Source organism: Oryza glaberrima, chromosome 4, assembly GCF_000147395.1.
Source record: "Oryza glaberrima chromosome 4, OglaRS2, whole genome shotgun sequence".
Lineage (NCBI taxonomy): Eukaryota > Viridiplantae > Streptophyta > Magnoliopsida > Poales > Poaceae > Oryza > Oryza glaberrima.
Window position 1 is genome coordinate 1,646,987 of NC_068329.1, and position 14,085 is coordinate 1,661,071.

Below are 14,085 nucleotides of genomic sequence, written 5' to 3' on the forward strand. Positions count from 1 at the left end.
GTGGATCCCGCTGACGAGGAGTTCTTCCAGGAGCAAGTCGGCTACGATGAGTTTTAGGGTTTTGGCCTAGTTCCCAAGTCGCGCCTGTGATGATTGGTCCAAGTCTTGGCTTCCGCTTTTCCTTTTGTAATGCAGTTGTGAGCTCGGGACCTGTCCGCAGCCCAACATGACTGTACTCCTACTCTGTAATAAAGAGACCTCTGTTGCTGTGATATACTGTCTTCCTGTGATACCAGCACTGTTTCCTGGGACTGGTATCGATTAACAGGTTAATTTGGAGCGTCACGAGCTAGTTCCGCTCGGGGCTAGTTCGGGGCGTGACACCTGAAAAAGGATATGCACTACTGTATCGAATTCAACAATAAATCACATTGTCAATAAATAATTACTATAAGCTCAATATGTACTAATTTAAAAACAAGCTGTGAATCTCCAATTATTACAATCTATGACATTATCTATAAGAATATATAATGTAAAATTAATATCGATCTGCATGATGATTCCACAAATGTTCGATGAGGTCTTCCCTTAGTTGGTTGTGAACTTCCTTGTCTTGAATTTTTTCGTACTGACTAATAAAATCATTAAAGTTGGTCGTACGTTCATGGGAACCACCCACCTGTTCTCCCATCTCATCATAAACTAAATCAAAATCACCATCGCGCTCGTCCTCCACAATCATGTTATTCATGATTATACAAGCTCTCATTATCTGATTCAGAGTAAGTGCTTTCCAAAAACGAGCTGGTCCACGGACTATAGCAAAGCGAGCTTGAAGCACTCCAAATGCTTGTTCAACATCCTTCCTAGCGGCTTCTTGTGCTTTGCTAAAATATTTTCTCTTATTTCCTTGTGGCAGCTTAATGCTCTTCACAAGTGTTGCCCATGAAGGATAAATACCATCTGCAAGATAGTACCCCATAGTGTAGTCGTGCCCGTTAATACTATAATTAACTTTAGGAGCCTGCCCTTCAGCTAGCTTTGCAAACAGCGGTGAGCGTTGAAGGACATTAATATCATTGTGAGATCCAGGTGAACCGAAGAACGCATGCCAAAACCATCGGTCACGTGAGGCAACAGCTTCTAAAACTATAGTAGGAACTCCCTCTTTCCCTTTATACTGGCCTTGCCATGCAGTCGGGCAGTTCTTCCACTGCCAATGCATACAATCTAAAGAACCCAACATTCCTGGGAACCCTCTTTCTTCCCCCTGAGCAAGTAATCTAGCTATGTCATTCTCGTTTGGTGTTCTCAAATACTCCTCTCCAAAAACTTCATCAATAGCCACCACAAACCTGTTAAAACTCTCAATAATGGTACTACCTCTAATACGAACATACTCATCAACTGCATCTGCCGCTATTCCATAACATAACATACGTGACACTGCTGTTACCTTTTGCAAACATGACAGTCCAAGCACACCAGCCGCATTTCTCTTCTGCACAAAATATTCATCATGTGCTTCTATAGAATTCATTATGCGTAAAAACAGAGGTCGTCTCATTCTAAACCTGCATAGTAATTAACGATATTAATTATCTTTAATATCAATTTTGCAAACAAATATTGTCAAAACAAAGCACTGCTACAAACCTGCGTCTAAACTGAACATCGAGGTACGTAGGTTCTTCAGAAAAATAATCATTATATAATCTCCGATGTCCAGCCAATCTTTCCCGATTAATTACTGCATGACGTATAACAGATCCACCACGCTTTGGAACTTCATCATCGTCGAACTCATCGTGCACTATATCAACCGCCGAAGAAATAAATTCTTCGTCGCCATCCGATAAAGACTCCTCATCCAATAGCATTTGGAGGAGGGTACTTCGACGACTCATCTTCTCTTTTTTATTGCCACAGGGTTGGAGCGTTTACCACAGGGATGAAGTGCAATGGAGAGAACCGATGGCAGGAATACAACAATAATCAATCTATAAAATTAATTATTAGATCAAACTTAATATTTTCCAACAATAGATATCCACATAACCAAATAGAGACAGATATTGACTAGGGCACAAGAGATCAATAGGATTTGCTAGGGATTACCTCCTTGATGACACGAATAGCTATGGCATATCCTTGGTATTCCGTTTTTGTAGAAACCACAGCACTCAGGACACTGGTTGGCTGGTGATGATGCGATTTACTCAGATGGCGGCGCTGGTGTGGGAGGGAAAAGGTGCGGGGAGGGAGAAGTCTCGGTGCTGGTGCGGGGAGGGAGACGATCGATCGGTACCAAACTAGGCCCACCTTGCTTATGTGGCAAACTAACAAATCATAGGGAATTAATTTTTGGGCCTCTCTTGGAGGAGGGGGTGATTGTTGGGCCCAATTCTTATTTTGGAATTCCTAATTCAGATTTTTTGGGAATCAAATATTGGATGACTGTTGGGCATGCTCTTAGGACCCAATTTGTCATGCCAACATCACTTAGTCACCACGTCAGCTGAAACCGCTATCCAAACCGTTTTAGAACTTTATTTGAACCGGTTTTTAAGTTGGGGGATGCGTCATATCTAGTATTGCGTTTTATGGACGAATATTAGACTCGGCGACAAATTGAAGGACCTAAAGTGAACTTATTTCCAACAACAAAAGGACAAAACAGGCATAGGCACATATGGGTTAAGGGAGTGTGAAGGACCGAAACCATCTGGCACATCTATATAAAATCGCCCTTCCAGACAGTGTTAATGATCTAATCGTAAAAAAATTATTTGTATTCGAACCCTTTCCGCCGGTTTTAATTGCTTGAAAACTAGTAATGTTTATTCGACACTCTAAATAATTTTTAAATATAAAAGTAATAAACTACAAAGTCTTTTATATAGAGTTTATTTTCATAAAATGTCTTTTAAAACGTATATTTATATTTTGTTAAAATACGTTTTAGATTTTGTAACGAACATTTGGACATGTAAATAATCTTAAATGAAAATAGTTGTTACCTACAAAGTTGTATATCTTCTCAAGTTCTAAAACTTTGATACAAAGTTTGATTTCATCCAACTTTATATGATATATTTTTAAATTACAAAATCATTGAGTTCACATACTATATTGAAAAAAAAATACATTTAGGTCCTTAAACGCCCTTTGCAAGGGCCTTTTTTAGAGGGCGTGAGACGTCTAAATTTGAAAATTTTCAAAATGAATAATTATTTTTTTAATAAAAGATGTACTACCTCTGCCCCAAAATAAGTGCAGCCATGGATATCCGTGCCTAACGTTTGACCGTCCGTTTTATTTGAAAAATTTGTGAAAAATTTAAAAATATTTAGTCACATATAAAGTATTATTCAGTTTTGTCATATAATAGCAGTAAAAATACTAATCATAAAAATTTTCAAATAAGACGAATTTCAAACGTTAAACGTGAATAGTGCAAAACTACACTTATTTTGGGATAGAGGGAGTAAAAATATAAAACCTCCCCGCGCGCGTGACACACGCACAGAGTGCAGGCAGGCGGTGCGCACTAGTGGGAGGTGGGAGATGCTGACACGTTTCATATCCTATGGCTGGAAATACAGCTGATATCTCAAAAAATTTCAGCAGGCTTGGCACATACTCCTATATCGTCCCTTTATTAAAACAGAGGAAATACACAATGTTATTACGCGGGAGCGCGTGGTCGTGGCGTGGCGCGCGCCCGGAGCGGCGTCCGCATCACGTTGAAGAAGTCGTCCTGCTGCGTCAGGTCCACGCCGCCACCCGCCGCCGGCGTCCACTCGAACTCGCGCACCAGCGCTGCCACGAAGAGCCCGACGTGCGCCACCGCCACCCCCATGCCCGGGCACGACCTCCGCCCCGCCCCGAACGGCATCATCCTCACCTCCTTCGGCCCCGGCACCGGGCCAACCCCCTCCGCCTCGCCGCCGGCCATGAACCTCTCCGGCCGGAACTCCTCCGGATCCTTCCACGCCTTGCCGTCCCGCCCGATGTCCCCGATCACGAAGTGCACCCGCGCGCCGCCGCCCGGCATCGGCATGGCCGCTAGCTCGTCGAGCACCGGCGCCGCCGCGCCGCCGACGACTTCTCGTATGACGAACGGCACTGGCGGGTGCAGCCGGAGGCTCTCGAGGATCACGGCGCGCATGTAGGGCGCGCGGCCGCCATGGATGTGCTCGCCGTCGCCGACGTCGGCGACCTCGCGGCGCAGCTTGTTCTGCGCCTCCGCGTCGATCACGAGGTGCGCGAGTGTCCACTCGATGCACGACACGACGGACTCCGTGCTGGCGGCGAGGAACTCCATCAGGAGGCTCACCATCTCGTCGTCGGTGAGCGGAGTCGGAGTGCTCTCGCCGTCTCCGGGGACGCGTAGCTCGATGAGCGCGTCGACGTACGGCCGGAATGTGCCGCCGTCGGCGTCGCGGTCGCGGCGTCGAGCGGCCATCCGCCGCCGCCGCTCGTCGATGAGAGGGAGATAGAGCTCGGCCTGCCGGCGGCGGGAAGAGAGGAGTCGGCGTATCCGCCTCCAACGCCGGAGCCTCGCCAGCGCCGTCGACGTCGAGACGGGGAACACATTGTTGGCGACGCCGACGTCGAGCACGAACGCCCGGATCACGCGCCGCAGGGCGAGCACCTGGCGCTCGCCGACGCCGTCGCCGAAGCACATGCGCGCGGCTAGCCTGAACACCGCGGTGTAGGCGGCGTCGCGGACGACGACCGTTACCGCGCCGCCGCCGGCGGACTCGGAGATGCCGGCGACGAGGTCGTCGACGGCGTCCCGTTGCAGCGGCGCTAGGAGGCCGAGGCGTGAGGGGTGAAAGATGCCGGCGGTGAGGTTGCGCCTGAGGACGCACCAGTGCGGGCCGTACGGGACGGAGGTGAGGTTGTCGCTCCGGCGGCTGCGGCGGCCGGTGACGAGGGCGACGGGGAAGGGCAAGAACGGGCGGTTGGCGAAGACGTCGGCGTAGTCGACGAGCGCTCGGCGGGCGACGGCGGCGTCGCTGATCTCAATGGTTGGCAGCTGGACGGCCGCCGGAGCACGGGCACGCCGGGCAGCTCGCCGGAGAAGGGCGAGGCAGCAGAGGAGGGTAAAGACGAAGAGCACAAGAAGAAGCACCGACGTATCCATGGCGTTGCCACTGTCATTCAGAGTTGAGTGTGCATGCGTGTGTATATATATAAGCACTGAAGCACTCAAAACTGTTTCACAACTTGTTCAAAATGTATCTACGGTATTTTTTTTATAAACTTCTCTCTTTTTGTTTAAGTAATGATCAGAATGGCACATAATAAGGTGTACAATAAGATAGATTTGTTTTGTGCCTAAAAATATTGATTTCATATGCTTCCTCCCATGGTCGGCATTTCTGCTCAATTATCAAATTATAGAAATATAATTGATAGCAATAACCGGATTTTTCTAAAAAAAATGTATATATGAAAAAAATTTCACGTAAATTTTAAAACTTTTTGTTGAAAAATTAAAAGCCATACATAAAATTTAAAATTTCGACTCAAAATTTGAACTTTCAAGTTAAATTTGAAAATTTTCGACTCAAGATTTAAACTTTGAAGTCAAAATTTGAAAACTTTTAACTCAAACTCTGAAAATTTTCAACTCGAAATTTAAATTTGTAAGACAAATTTTAAAAACTTTCAACTCCAAATTTGAAAACTTTTAATTCAGAGTAAAAAACTTCCAAATCAAGATTTGTAAACTTTCAGCCTAAAGATTTAACAACATGCGTGCTGAAGATTAAATAAATAAATAAAAAGAAAAAAGAAAAAGAAAAAAACAAAAAAGTCGCTAAAAAAACAACGCATAACGCGGGGAGGGGTGCCAGATGGCGCGCATGCGCCGGATAGCAACCCCCTATATCAATGATACTATAGGCACATATCCTTTGCCACACATACAACAGGTGCAGTATCAGGCATTGTACAGACATATAGGTCCATCGAATCTCACCGCCAACACATCCACCACAGCCTACGGAGCAGGAGCCTACAGGAGCCAAGTCGCCGGGAGATCTAGTCAGACCAACTCGACTACGGTCTCGTCAGTATTATCGAGTTCTGTTATTCCCTTTGTAAACTGTGGTTTCCATCATATAATCCCATACCAACTGGATTATGGCTATTACCTACCAAGGGGCCTGAACCAGTATAATCCTTGTCTTTTGTTTGCTTGATGTCGTACTACGTAGATCCTCGTAACAGCGTACCCCAATACCCTCTATATCCGGTCTACGGGTATCCCCCGTCGACATATATTTTGTAACATTCTTATGTTTTAATATATTAAAACTACTTGGCGATGCCTGGTAGTAATTTTGCTCAAAAAAAAATATTGGATCGCAGGCTCACACCATCCAATGGCTAAAAATTCTCAGGGTTGCCTATATAAGCCAAACCCTTTTGGCGTGTCCTCTACGGCTCTGCCACCTCTCATCTCTCCCCACATTATTTACATATCATCTAAACGGTTATAAAAAAATTAAAAAAATTGACAATACATATTAATACGTGATAGATCTCTCCACAAACATGCAAGCTAAAACACAACTTCTACAAGTTACAACAAAAAACAAAAAATTATTTTATTTTGTTACAACTTGGAGAAGTTGAGTTTAAACTTGCAAGTTTGTGGAGTCATAAAAAAATAAAAAATTCAACAAGACATATTGATACGTGATAGATCACTCCACAAACATGCAAGTTAAAACTCAACTTCTACAAGTTGCAACAAAAAACAAAAAAATATTTTTTGTTGCAACTTGTAGAAGATGAATTTAAACATGTATGTTTGTAGAGTGATTTATCACATATTAATCTATCTTACTAGAAAAATTTTAATTTTTTTAATAATCATTTAAATGACATGTCAACAACAAGGGGAATGTCCTCTCGAGAGTTTAAAATAGTTTCTTTTTACAAAACAAACAAAACTATTTTACTAGCTTACAAAACATGCAAAACTAGGTATTATTTTAGTAAAATACAAAACTAAATATCATTAAATATTAGAATTCAGTGAACTCTTGAAAAAATAAAGATTAAATGCACACTCCATCAGCCATAAGTGATACTGTTGGTGACCTTTACAAAACTTAAAATGTATTGCCTACAATCTTTAATAGAAAAAGCTAAGTGACATAGCTCAACTGGTTAGGTTGGTGGAACCAGCTCAACTGGGTTCAAATTATAGTTTGACATGGGTGTTCGCATTTATGGCTATTTATTCTTACAGTACTATGCGACGTACCCGTCGATAACGAGACGTTCATTGTGATTTTGTCCATCTCAAGATATGTTGGTCCAATCTTTCATTGGTGCTCATAAGGGTAGGATATGCGTGTGTGTTTTGTCGATAACGAGACACCCGTTGTGACTTTGTCATTCTTAGGATATGCTGGTCCAATCTTTCAAGACATGAGGCCAAAGCAAAGATGGGAATCCTTCTCAAAACTTGGTGGCTTGTTTGGCTACAACGAAACGCAAAAATTTCCAATCTTCAGACTCCCAATCTACATCGAACGATTTCATGCATTCTTGACGACATTGATGAGTAAGAGATGGCTTTCAAGCCGCCATGAATAAACTAGTTTTACCCTGTTATTACTCATATAGTTGTAATGCATCTTTCCTTGTAATCCTTACCTTGTAATAGCACTCTTTCTAACCTCCTAATATATTCAGTAAATCTTTTGCCGCTTCCACTTAAAAAAAATAATTCTTTCAGAGGTGCTCGTAAGGATAGAATATACGCGAGTGTGCGCGCATTGTCTATACTGTATTTCTTAAAAAAAATTAAAAACACTTTGCTGCTCGTAATATATAACTTCACAAGCATGCACATGCCCCTTTAGACCAGATCAAAATGACATCGTACAAAACATCTATTGTAGGCTTGTAGCTTCATAGGCTACAAGAACTAAATGCAAAAGCACACAAGAAGAAAAAATTACAAAAAGCCATAACGATAGATCTACATGAATCAAAACAACTAAAATGCGCACCACCGCCATGAAATGGATCAGATCTATTACATACTTCGAGTTTGGGGACACAGACCCCTCATATCGCTAATATTCCGTATGTGGATGAGCCCCATATATTACGACAAATGGGATGCTGCGAAATGGCTTGTCAGGAACTGCCGGATTTGCCATGCTTTGCCTCTCAACCATCTCCGCCACGGTCGGGGCGGCAAAGCCGTGCATCGGCAGTGGCAGCTGCATTGCGACACGGGACAACGGCTTGGTACTCGGGGAGCCTTATGCGACTTGGGCCGTGCAGGGCTGACCCAAAGGTACGAAAGTCCAACGTGCTTCTCCTTCGAATTTTTTTATTATCTAAACACATACGAACCACTAACTATAAATATGAGCACACGACAATCATATTTAATTATTTAGGCAAGATGCTCATATGTAGCCCAACAAACTGGCCGCTGAATTGATCACGTTAACCCAACAACCCACATCTAAAATTCTCCATTGTTCAAATCTAATTCATCCGGTAGTACATGAAAATCATAGGGTTTATGGTTGCACACGGTGAGTTTTTTTCATTGTTCAAATCACAAAGAAAAATACAAACAGCCGCGGTATTATACTACTAAATTTTCAATACTAGCGATTCATATTAGTGGATCAATTGTTTGCTCCATGCTAGCTAGTTTGATTAGTCCCATGTGCTCAGAATTGATGAATTTTAGTTGTACTATGACCACGCTAACACTGTCACTGTCGTAGGTTATATTAGATGGTTTATGCATACACACACCATCGTCGTGCCGAGGCTACCATCATGGCACCGAGCTAAAGCTAAGAAATGAGGAAGGTGTAATACATTTATTTCTTAAGCAAATAGGTTGCCCATATCGTGGACAGTTAGCACCAAGTCAACCAGATTTATGGTGGTAATGTGGGCAGGTTGCTTAGAAGTAAGAATTTCAACTTTTGCGTGCTCATATTTATAATTAGTGGTTTGTTCGTGTTCAGATTAAAAAATTTGGCCGCTCCTCCTTGAATAAATCCAACACCAGCTGCGGCCCCATTAAATTAAACAAAAGCACGAATCTTGCAGCAGGATCGAACGGTTGAAAATTTGAGTGCGAAGACAAAAAAAATTTTCCGCGAGTGATGTATAGCAAAACCCAATTAATAGGTAAGTATGTATAGACTTTTCCGATCCGTTGTCATTTGCGATTTCGATAACGCGTGGGTGGACAGACTGGCCCGGTTCAGTCGAACACCTAAAGTCTTTGGGGTCAACGGTCAACGTTATTATTTTTTAATTAGCATAGCTTTTTTTATTAGAAAAAGGTATTTTTACCTGGCCACTACATTCAACTGGATATATACGGCCATTGAAATATGAAACTTAGCCCTGCAAACAACCCAATCTGAAATTCGCTCCTATGAAAATTTAAACTCAGAATCTTTAGTCACTACTCAGGTCCCTTTCGTAGAAATAAAAAGGCAGTATATGCCAGCATGAACTACCACCGCATCTCCGGCAATGTCGAGCTCGGACGAACACCATAGGCTGCCGCCGCGCTCTGGCCCCGGCGCACTCCACCACCGCGGAGCCACGGCGGTGCCGGCCAATGCCATTAGTTTGCACGTAGATGCTGAGGCTGATGATGGTCCGGCCGCCGCCGAGAGGTCGTCGACGACGAGAGAGAAGCGGCTGGAGCGGTTCATGGAGTACTCGAAGCGCGCCCTGCTGTACGAGTTCCCGCTGGCGACCTCGCTGCTGCAGCACTGGACGGCGAGCTTCACCGGCGGCAGCGCGTGGGCCAAGGCCGGCGTCGCGCTCCTCTGCGCCGCGCTCTTCGTCGACCTCATGGGCTCCGTCTACCTCGCCCTCGTCACCAGGCTCCTCGACGCCGAGGTCACCGACGCGAGCTGCAGGTGGCACGGCGTCCGCGTCTATGCCTCCGGCGTGCTCCTCATGTCCATGCCCTTCTGCCTCCTCATGTCGCTCAACGCGCTCTACGCGTTCCTCGCCGTCGCGCTCGTGCCGCCCGTCTACCTCGTCTTCCTCCTCTTCGCCAAGGAGCACCGCCACGGCCACCGCGGCGGCGTGCTCCACGAGTTCCCGCCGCTGCGCGGCGAGAGGACGGCGGCGATTAGCTACGAGGACTACGACGGCAAGCTCAAGGGCCAGTTCGACGCGTCGGCCGCCGTGAACACCATCGCCACCGGCGCGGGGCTGATGGGCACCTTCTTCGGCTACTCCACGGCCAACTTCTCCCCCAACCACGACGTCACCGTCTCCGAGAGCCTCCTGTTCCTAACCATCGTCGGCGCGCAGTTCGTGATGCTCGTCACGGCGGCCCGGCCGATGTTCCGCAAGGAATCCTCGCCGGCGAGGCTCGCCGGCTTCCTGGGCCTCTTGGTAGGGAGCCTGCCGGTGCTGCTCTCCCTCAGCGCGTTCGCCGGCGCCATCGACTTCCTCGGTGGCCTCGCCCTGCTCGCCTTCTCCATCGACTTCCTCGAGCTCGTCGTCTTCTTCAAAGCAACCTTCTACAGGGAGGCGCTGGAGGAGGAGCCCGATGCGCCGCCGCCGCCACCAACATCGACGACGACGACGGACGGGCTGCAGCTGCTGTGGCTGTGCGTGATGTACATCTACTTCACGGCGCTGGAGGCGCTGTACCAGGAGCTAGCGAGGAGGAAGACGGTGGGGTGGATGGACAGTGGCAGGGTGCTGGTCTACTTCTGGGCCTTCTGCTGCTGCAGCCTCGACGGCGGCAGGGGGAAGCTCCCGCTGCTGCCGCCGCTGGAGGAGCTGAGAAAGCGACATCACCAGTCGCTGGGGCGAGCTCGCTACGCCGTCATGGTCCTCGCCGCGCTCGATGTTCTGTGGCGTGTCGCCAGGATGTTCCTCGTCGGTGAAACAGGCTTTTAAACGGGGAGTGGATTTTCATCCTCGAGAGATATCCCCTCGTTGTTTGCATATCACTCAAATAATTATGAAAAAAATTGAGAAGATGTATTAACATGTGATATATCACTCCACAAACATGCAAATTCAAATTCAACTTCTACATCTCGCAACCAAAAAAAACAAATTAAACTACAACTAGTTAACGTATATTCACAGTCAAATTTGTTTTTTTTTCGTTACGAGATGTAGAAGTTAAATTTGAACTTGTATGTTTGTGGAGTGATGTATTACATGTTAATACATCTTCTCAAATTTTTTCATAACTATTTGAGTGACATGAAATTAAACAACGAGGAGATATCCCCTCGAGGGATGAAAATAGTTTCCCCTTTTAAACATCTATTACGATATGTTTGAACGGTCACGATGTTGAGTATCCTCTTTAAAGAAAGAACGGGACCAAACCATATAATGCACAATTAATAAGGGAAAACAGACAAAAACCATGACTACTATAACATTCCACCAACTAAACTAAACTATCAAGGAAACGAGAGCAGAACAACCAAGCTTAACACTCAACAAATGCCGTTCACATGAACAAGCAACTAGCTAAAAGAAAACAAGACTCCCATACACCGGCAAAGACGCAATGTTATCGTCATCACACCAAACATCTATTACCAATACAGAATGTGATAATAATGTGCTGTTGATCCTATTTTGAATGCTAACTAAAATTTAACACACTACAACAAAAACCTTAATTGGTACCGGTTGGGATCCCACAAAGGTGCTAGATTTTGCAACCAACACCTAGAAGGCGGCACTGATGTAGAGGTTAAATAGGTGACCAACACCTTTGAAGTTCCACAAATTAAAAAAAAATCCGACTCGAGCCGATACATCGAGCAGCTCTCCTTCAACCCAACCAATCCAATAATATCCAAGAACACTACAAACACTGAGAATGGGCCGACGTCAGGGAGGTCTGCCACACGCCGCCTCACCTCCTGCCGGATTGGTGGACCCCACCACTGCCGCCGTCTTGAAAGGCATGTTCTTGTCGTGCACCATCTCCCACAGCTCGGTGTCCATGTCGTAGCCGCAGGTGCCCTTGTCTTCTTGCTGCTACTTGGCTGCACCAACACTGATAGGAGGATGTGGGAGCCGACGAAAGCGTGCGTCGCAACACGCACCTTTGGAGATTCCAGCCTATAGCTCTATGATATACTCGAACATGGAGGATTACGAAGTATGGACAAGATTGTCACCACCTGCCACCTACCTCTACAACCCTAGAGCACACAACAAACAAAGATGACCTCCAGCCTGGACATCGTGTCTATGCTATTGATTACTACCCTAATCGTGACGTCACATAAAAGATTAAGGTACTCTACCTAAGCAGCACGATGAATGCACAACGATGAGAATATATCTTACTTAAATAAGAAAAGTAAATACCAAAGGAGATCACAAGTACTTATTTATAAAAGAAGGATTCGTCGAGGTACAAGATCACACAGAGTGTCGACATCTCCAGCACTCTTTCGAAACTCCCTTGGAAGAATTCCGACATCTCCAGCACTCCTCCAAAACTCCAAAGATAACTCTAACATTTGGGGCTCTCCTTTCGGAGCTTCCCCTCACTCTCTTCCTATATATATTCTAACTCTACTAGAGAGTAGACTAAATGTGCAAATGAGTTGTACTCCACTTGTTGTGTGTCTTGAGAATGAAACGGAGAACTCCTTTTATGGAGCAGTTATGATAGTTACTAGGGTGGCAACCACCCACAACCATCATTGGGAGTGCATCCTGGTCCTCCATGTGGCAGCATATAGCGAGGGGAGCCGATGTCGGTACGGCCAACCTTTGGATCCACCATCTTTAGCCGCGCGGACCTGAATGGACTCCTAGGGTCGGTGGGAACCTCCTTGCCAAAGTTGAGCCCAAGAGGCCACATCAATGGTTCGGCCAAACTCCTAGATGGCCTGAATAGGCCGTTTTCAGCCGCACCACCCTAGATGGCCTCTTGGGGTCGGTGGAAACTACCTTACCAAGGTTAATCCTGAGAGGCCACAACAATGGTTCGGCGAACCACTTTTGGCTCCTCTCGGCCTCCCCTTTTGCCAGGTCACTGTCCAGTGGGCCCTCATCACAGTGCACGGCGGTTGGCCTCAAATAAGTTGCTTTTGCTATGGTTTGTGGGCCCTCCCAATCCGTGTACTTGCGTCTGATTAGCTGGAGGTTTGTTTTGTCGCATGGCGGGTGGTTTTCATCCATATTTCATCTGCATATAAATATTCACTAAGACTTGTGGAAATGGTCAGTAGTAACCACTATCTATAAGTTTGGTATTTTATTTTATATTCTTTCATTTACTTTTATGCAGGATTTGACGGTCGGATTTAGTACTTAAGGATCGTCAACGATAAATTGTTAAATGCCACCTTTAAAAGCGGTAAATAGTTAAATATATCATAAAATAAATTGATTCGGTTTCAACAATTTAGGAAGCTTCCATGGCGGTTGAAGAAGTTAAATTAAACTCGGCCTACAGTTCTGCAATGCAAAATGAACCTTTTCGTTAAATAATGGGCAAAACGGGCTTAAGATAGTTGGGTCATGCAGAGTAGGATGGGTTTATTATAAGTGGGCCTTATTCTATTTTCGTTCCAGATCCTTCGGTGCAAAATTTATCTGATTTTTTCTTTATTTGCGTTGAATGTGGTATTAGGTTTTTCCGCGAAATATTAGCAGACAACCCATGGGCTGGCCCACTTGCAGTTAATATGAGCCATCCCTATTACATATAGATTATGGGCTAATTTGCAAAGCCCAGCAAATTAGAAAAACAAGAGTAAATTTCACAAACCCGGCCGTAATTTTTGGTCATATGTAACACAAAACCACATACTCTCTTCGTACTCGTAAAGGAAGTCGTTTTGGACAACGACACGGTCTCCAAAACACAACTTTGACTTCTTGTTCCTATAAAAATAATTATTGAAAAGTGATATATGTATACGTTTATGAAAGTATTTTTTAACACAAATTTATTCATATAATTTTTATATTTTTAAAATCAACAACTTGAGAGTTACTCATGATTTATATTCCTAATGTTTGACTTAAATATTGTTTTAAACGATTTCCTTCATAAGTATGGGGAGAGTACATTTCAATTTATTTTCAGGATAAAATGTTTCAAAG

At 44.9% G+C, this 14,085-nt stretch overlaps 2 protein-coding genes across 2 annotated transcripts; one reads left to right on the forward strand and one right to left on the reverse strand.

Annotated features, from left to right (window-relative positions):
- Nucleotides 1–3,631: 3,631 nt before the first annotated feature.
- Nucleotides 3,632–5,095, reverse strand: LOC127770149 (cytochrome P450 89A2-like). The gene has a single exon (XM_052295812.1). The coding sequence runs from the start codon at nt 5,093–5,095 to the stop codon at nt 3,632–3,634; it is 1,464 nt and encodes a 487-aa protein (XP_052151772.1).
- Nucleotides 5,096–9,437: 4,342 nt separating this feature from the next.
- On the forward strand, nt 9,438–11,065 carry LOC127771789 (uncharacterized). The gene has a single exon (XM_052297722.1). It carries the CDS (start codon nt 9,493–9,495, stop codon nt 10,885–10,887), a length of 1,395 nt encoding a protein of 464 aa, XP_052153682.1. The 5' UTR covers nt 9,438–9,492; the 3' UTR covers nt 10,888–11,065.
- The last annotated feature ends 3,020 nt before the right edge of the window (nt 11,066–14,085 follow it).

What these genes read in the sequence shown, in the direction of transcription:
- LOC127770149 (XM_052295812.1), bottom strand. Translation starts at nt 5,095, where the DNA reads ATGGATACGTCGGTGCTTCTTCTTGTGCTCTTCGTCTTTACCCTCCTC.
- LOC127771789 (XM_052297722.1), top strand. Translation starts at nt 9,493, where the DNA reads ATGTCGAGCTCGGACGAACACCATAGGCTGCCGCCGCGCTCTGGCCCC.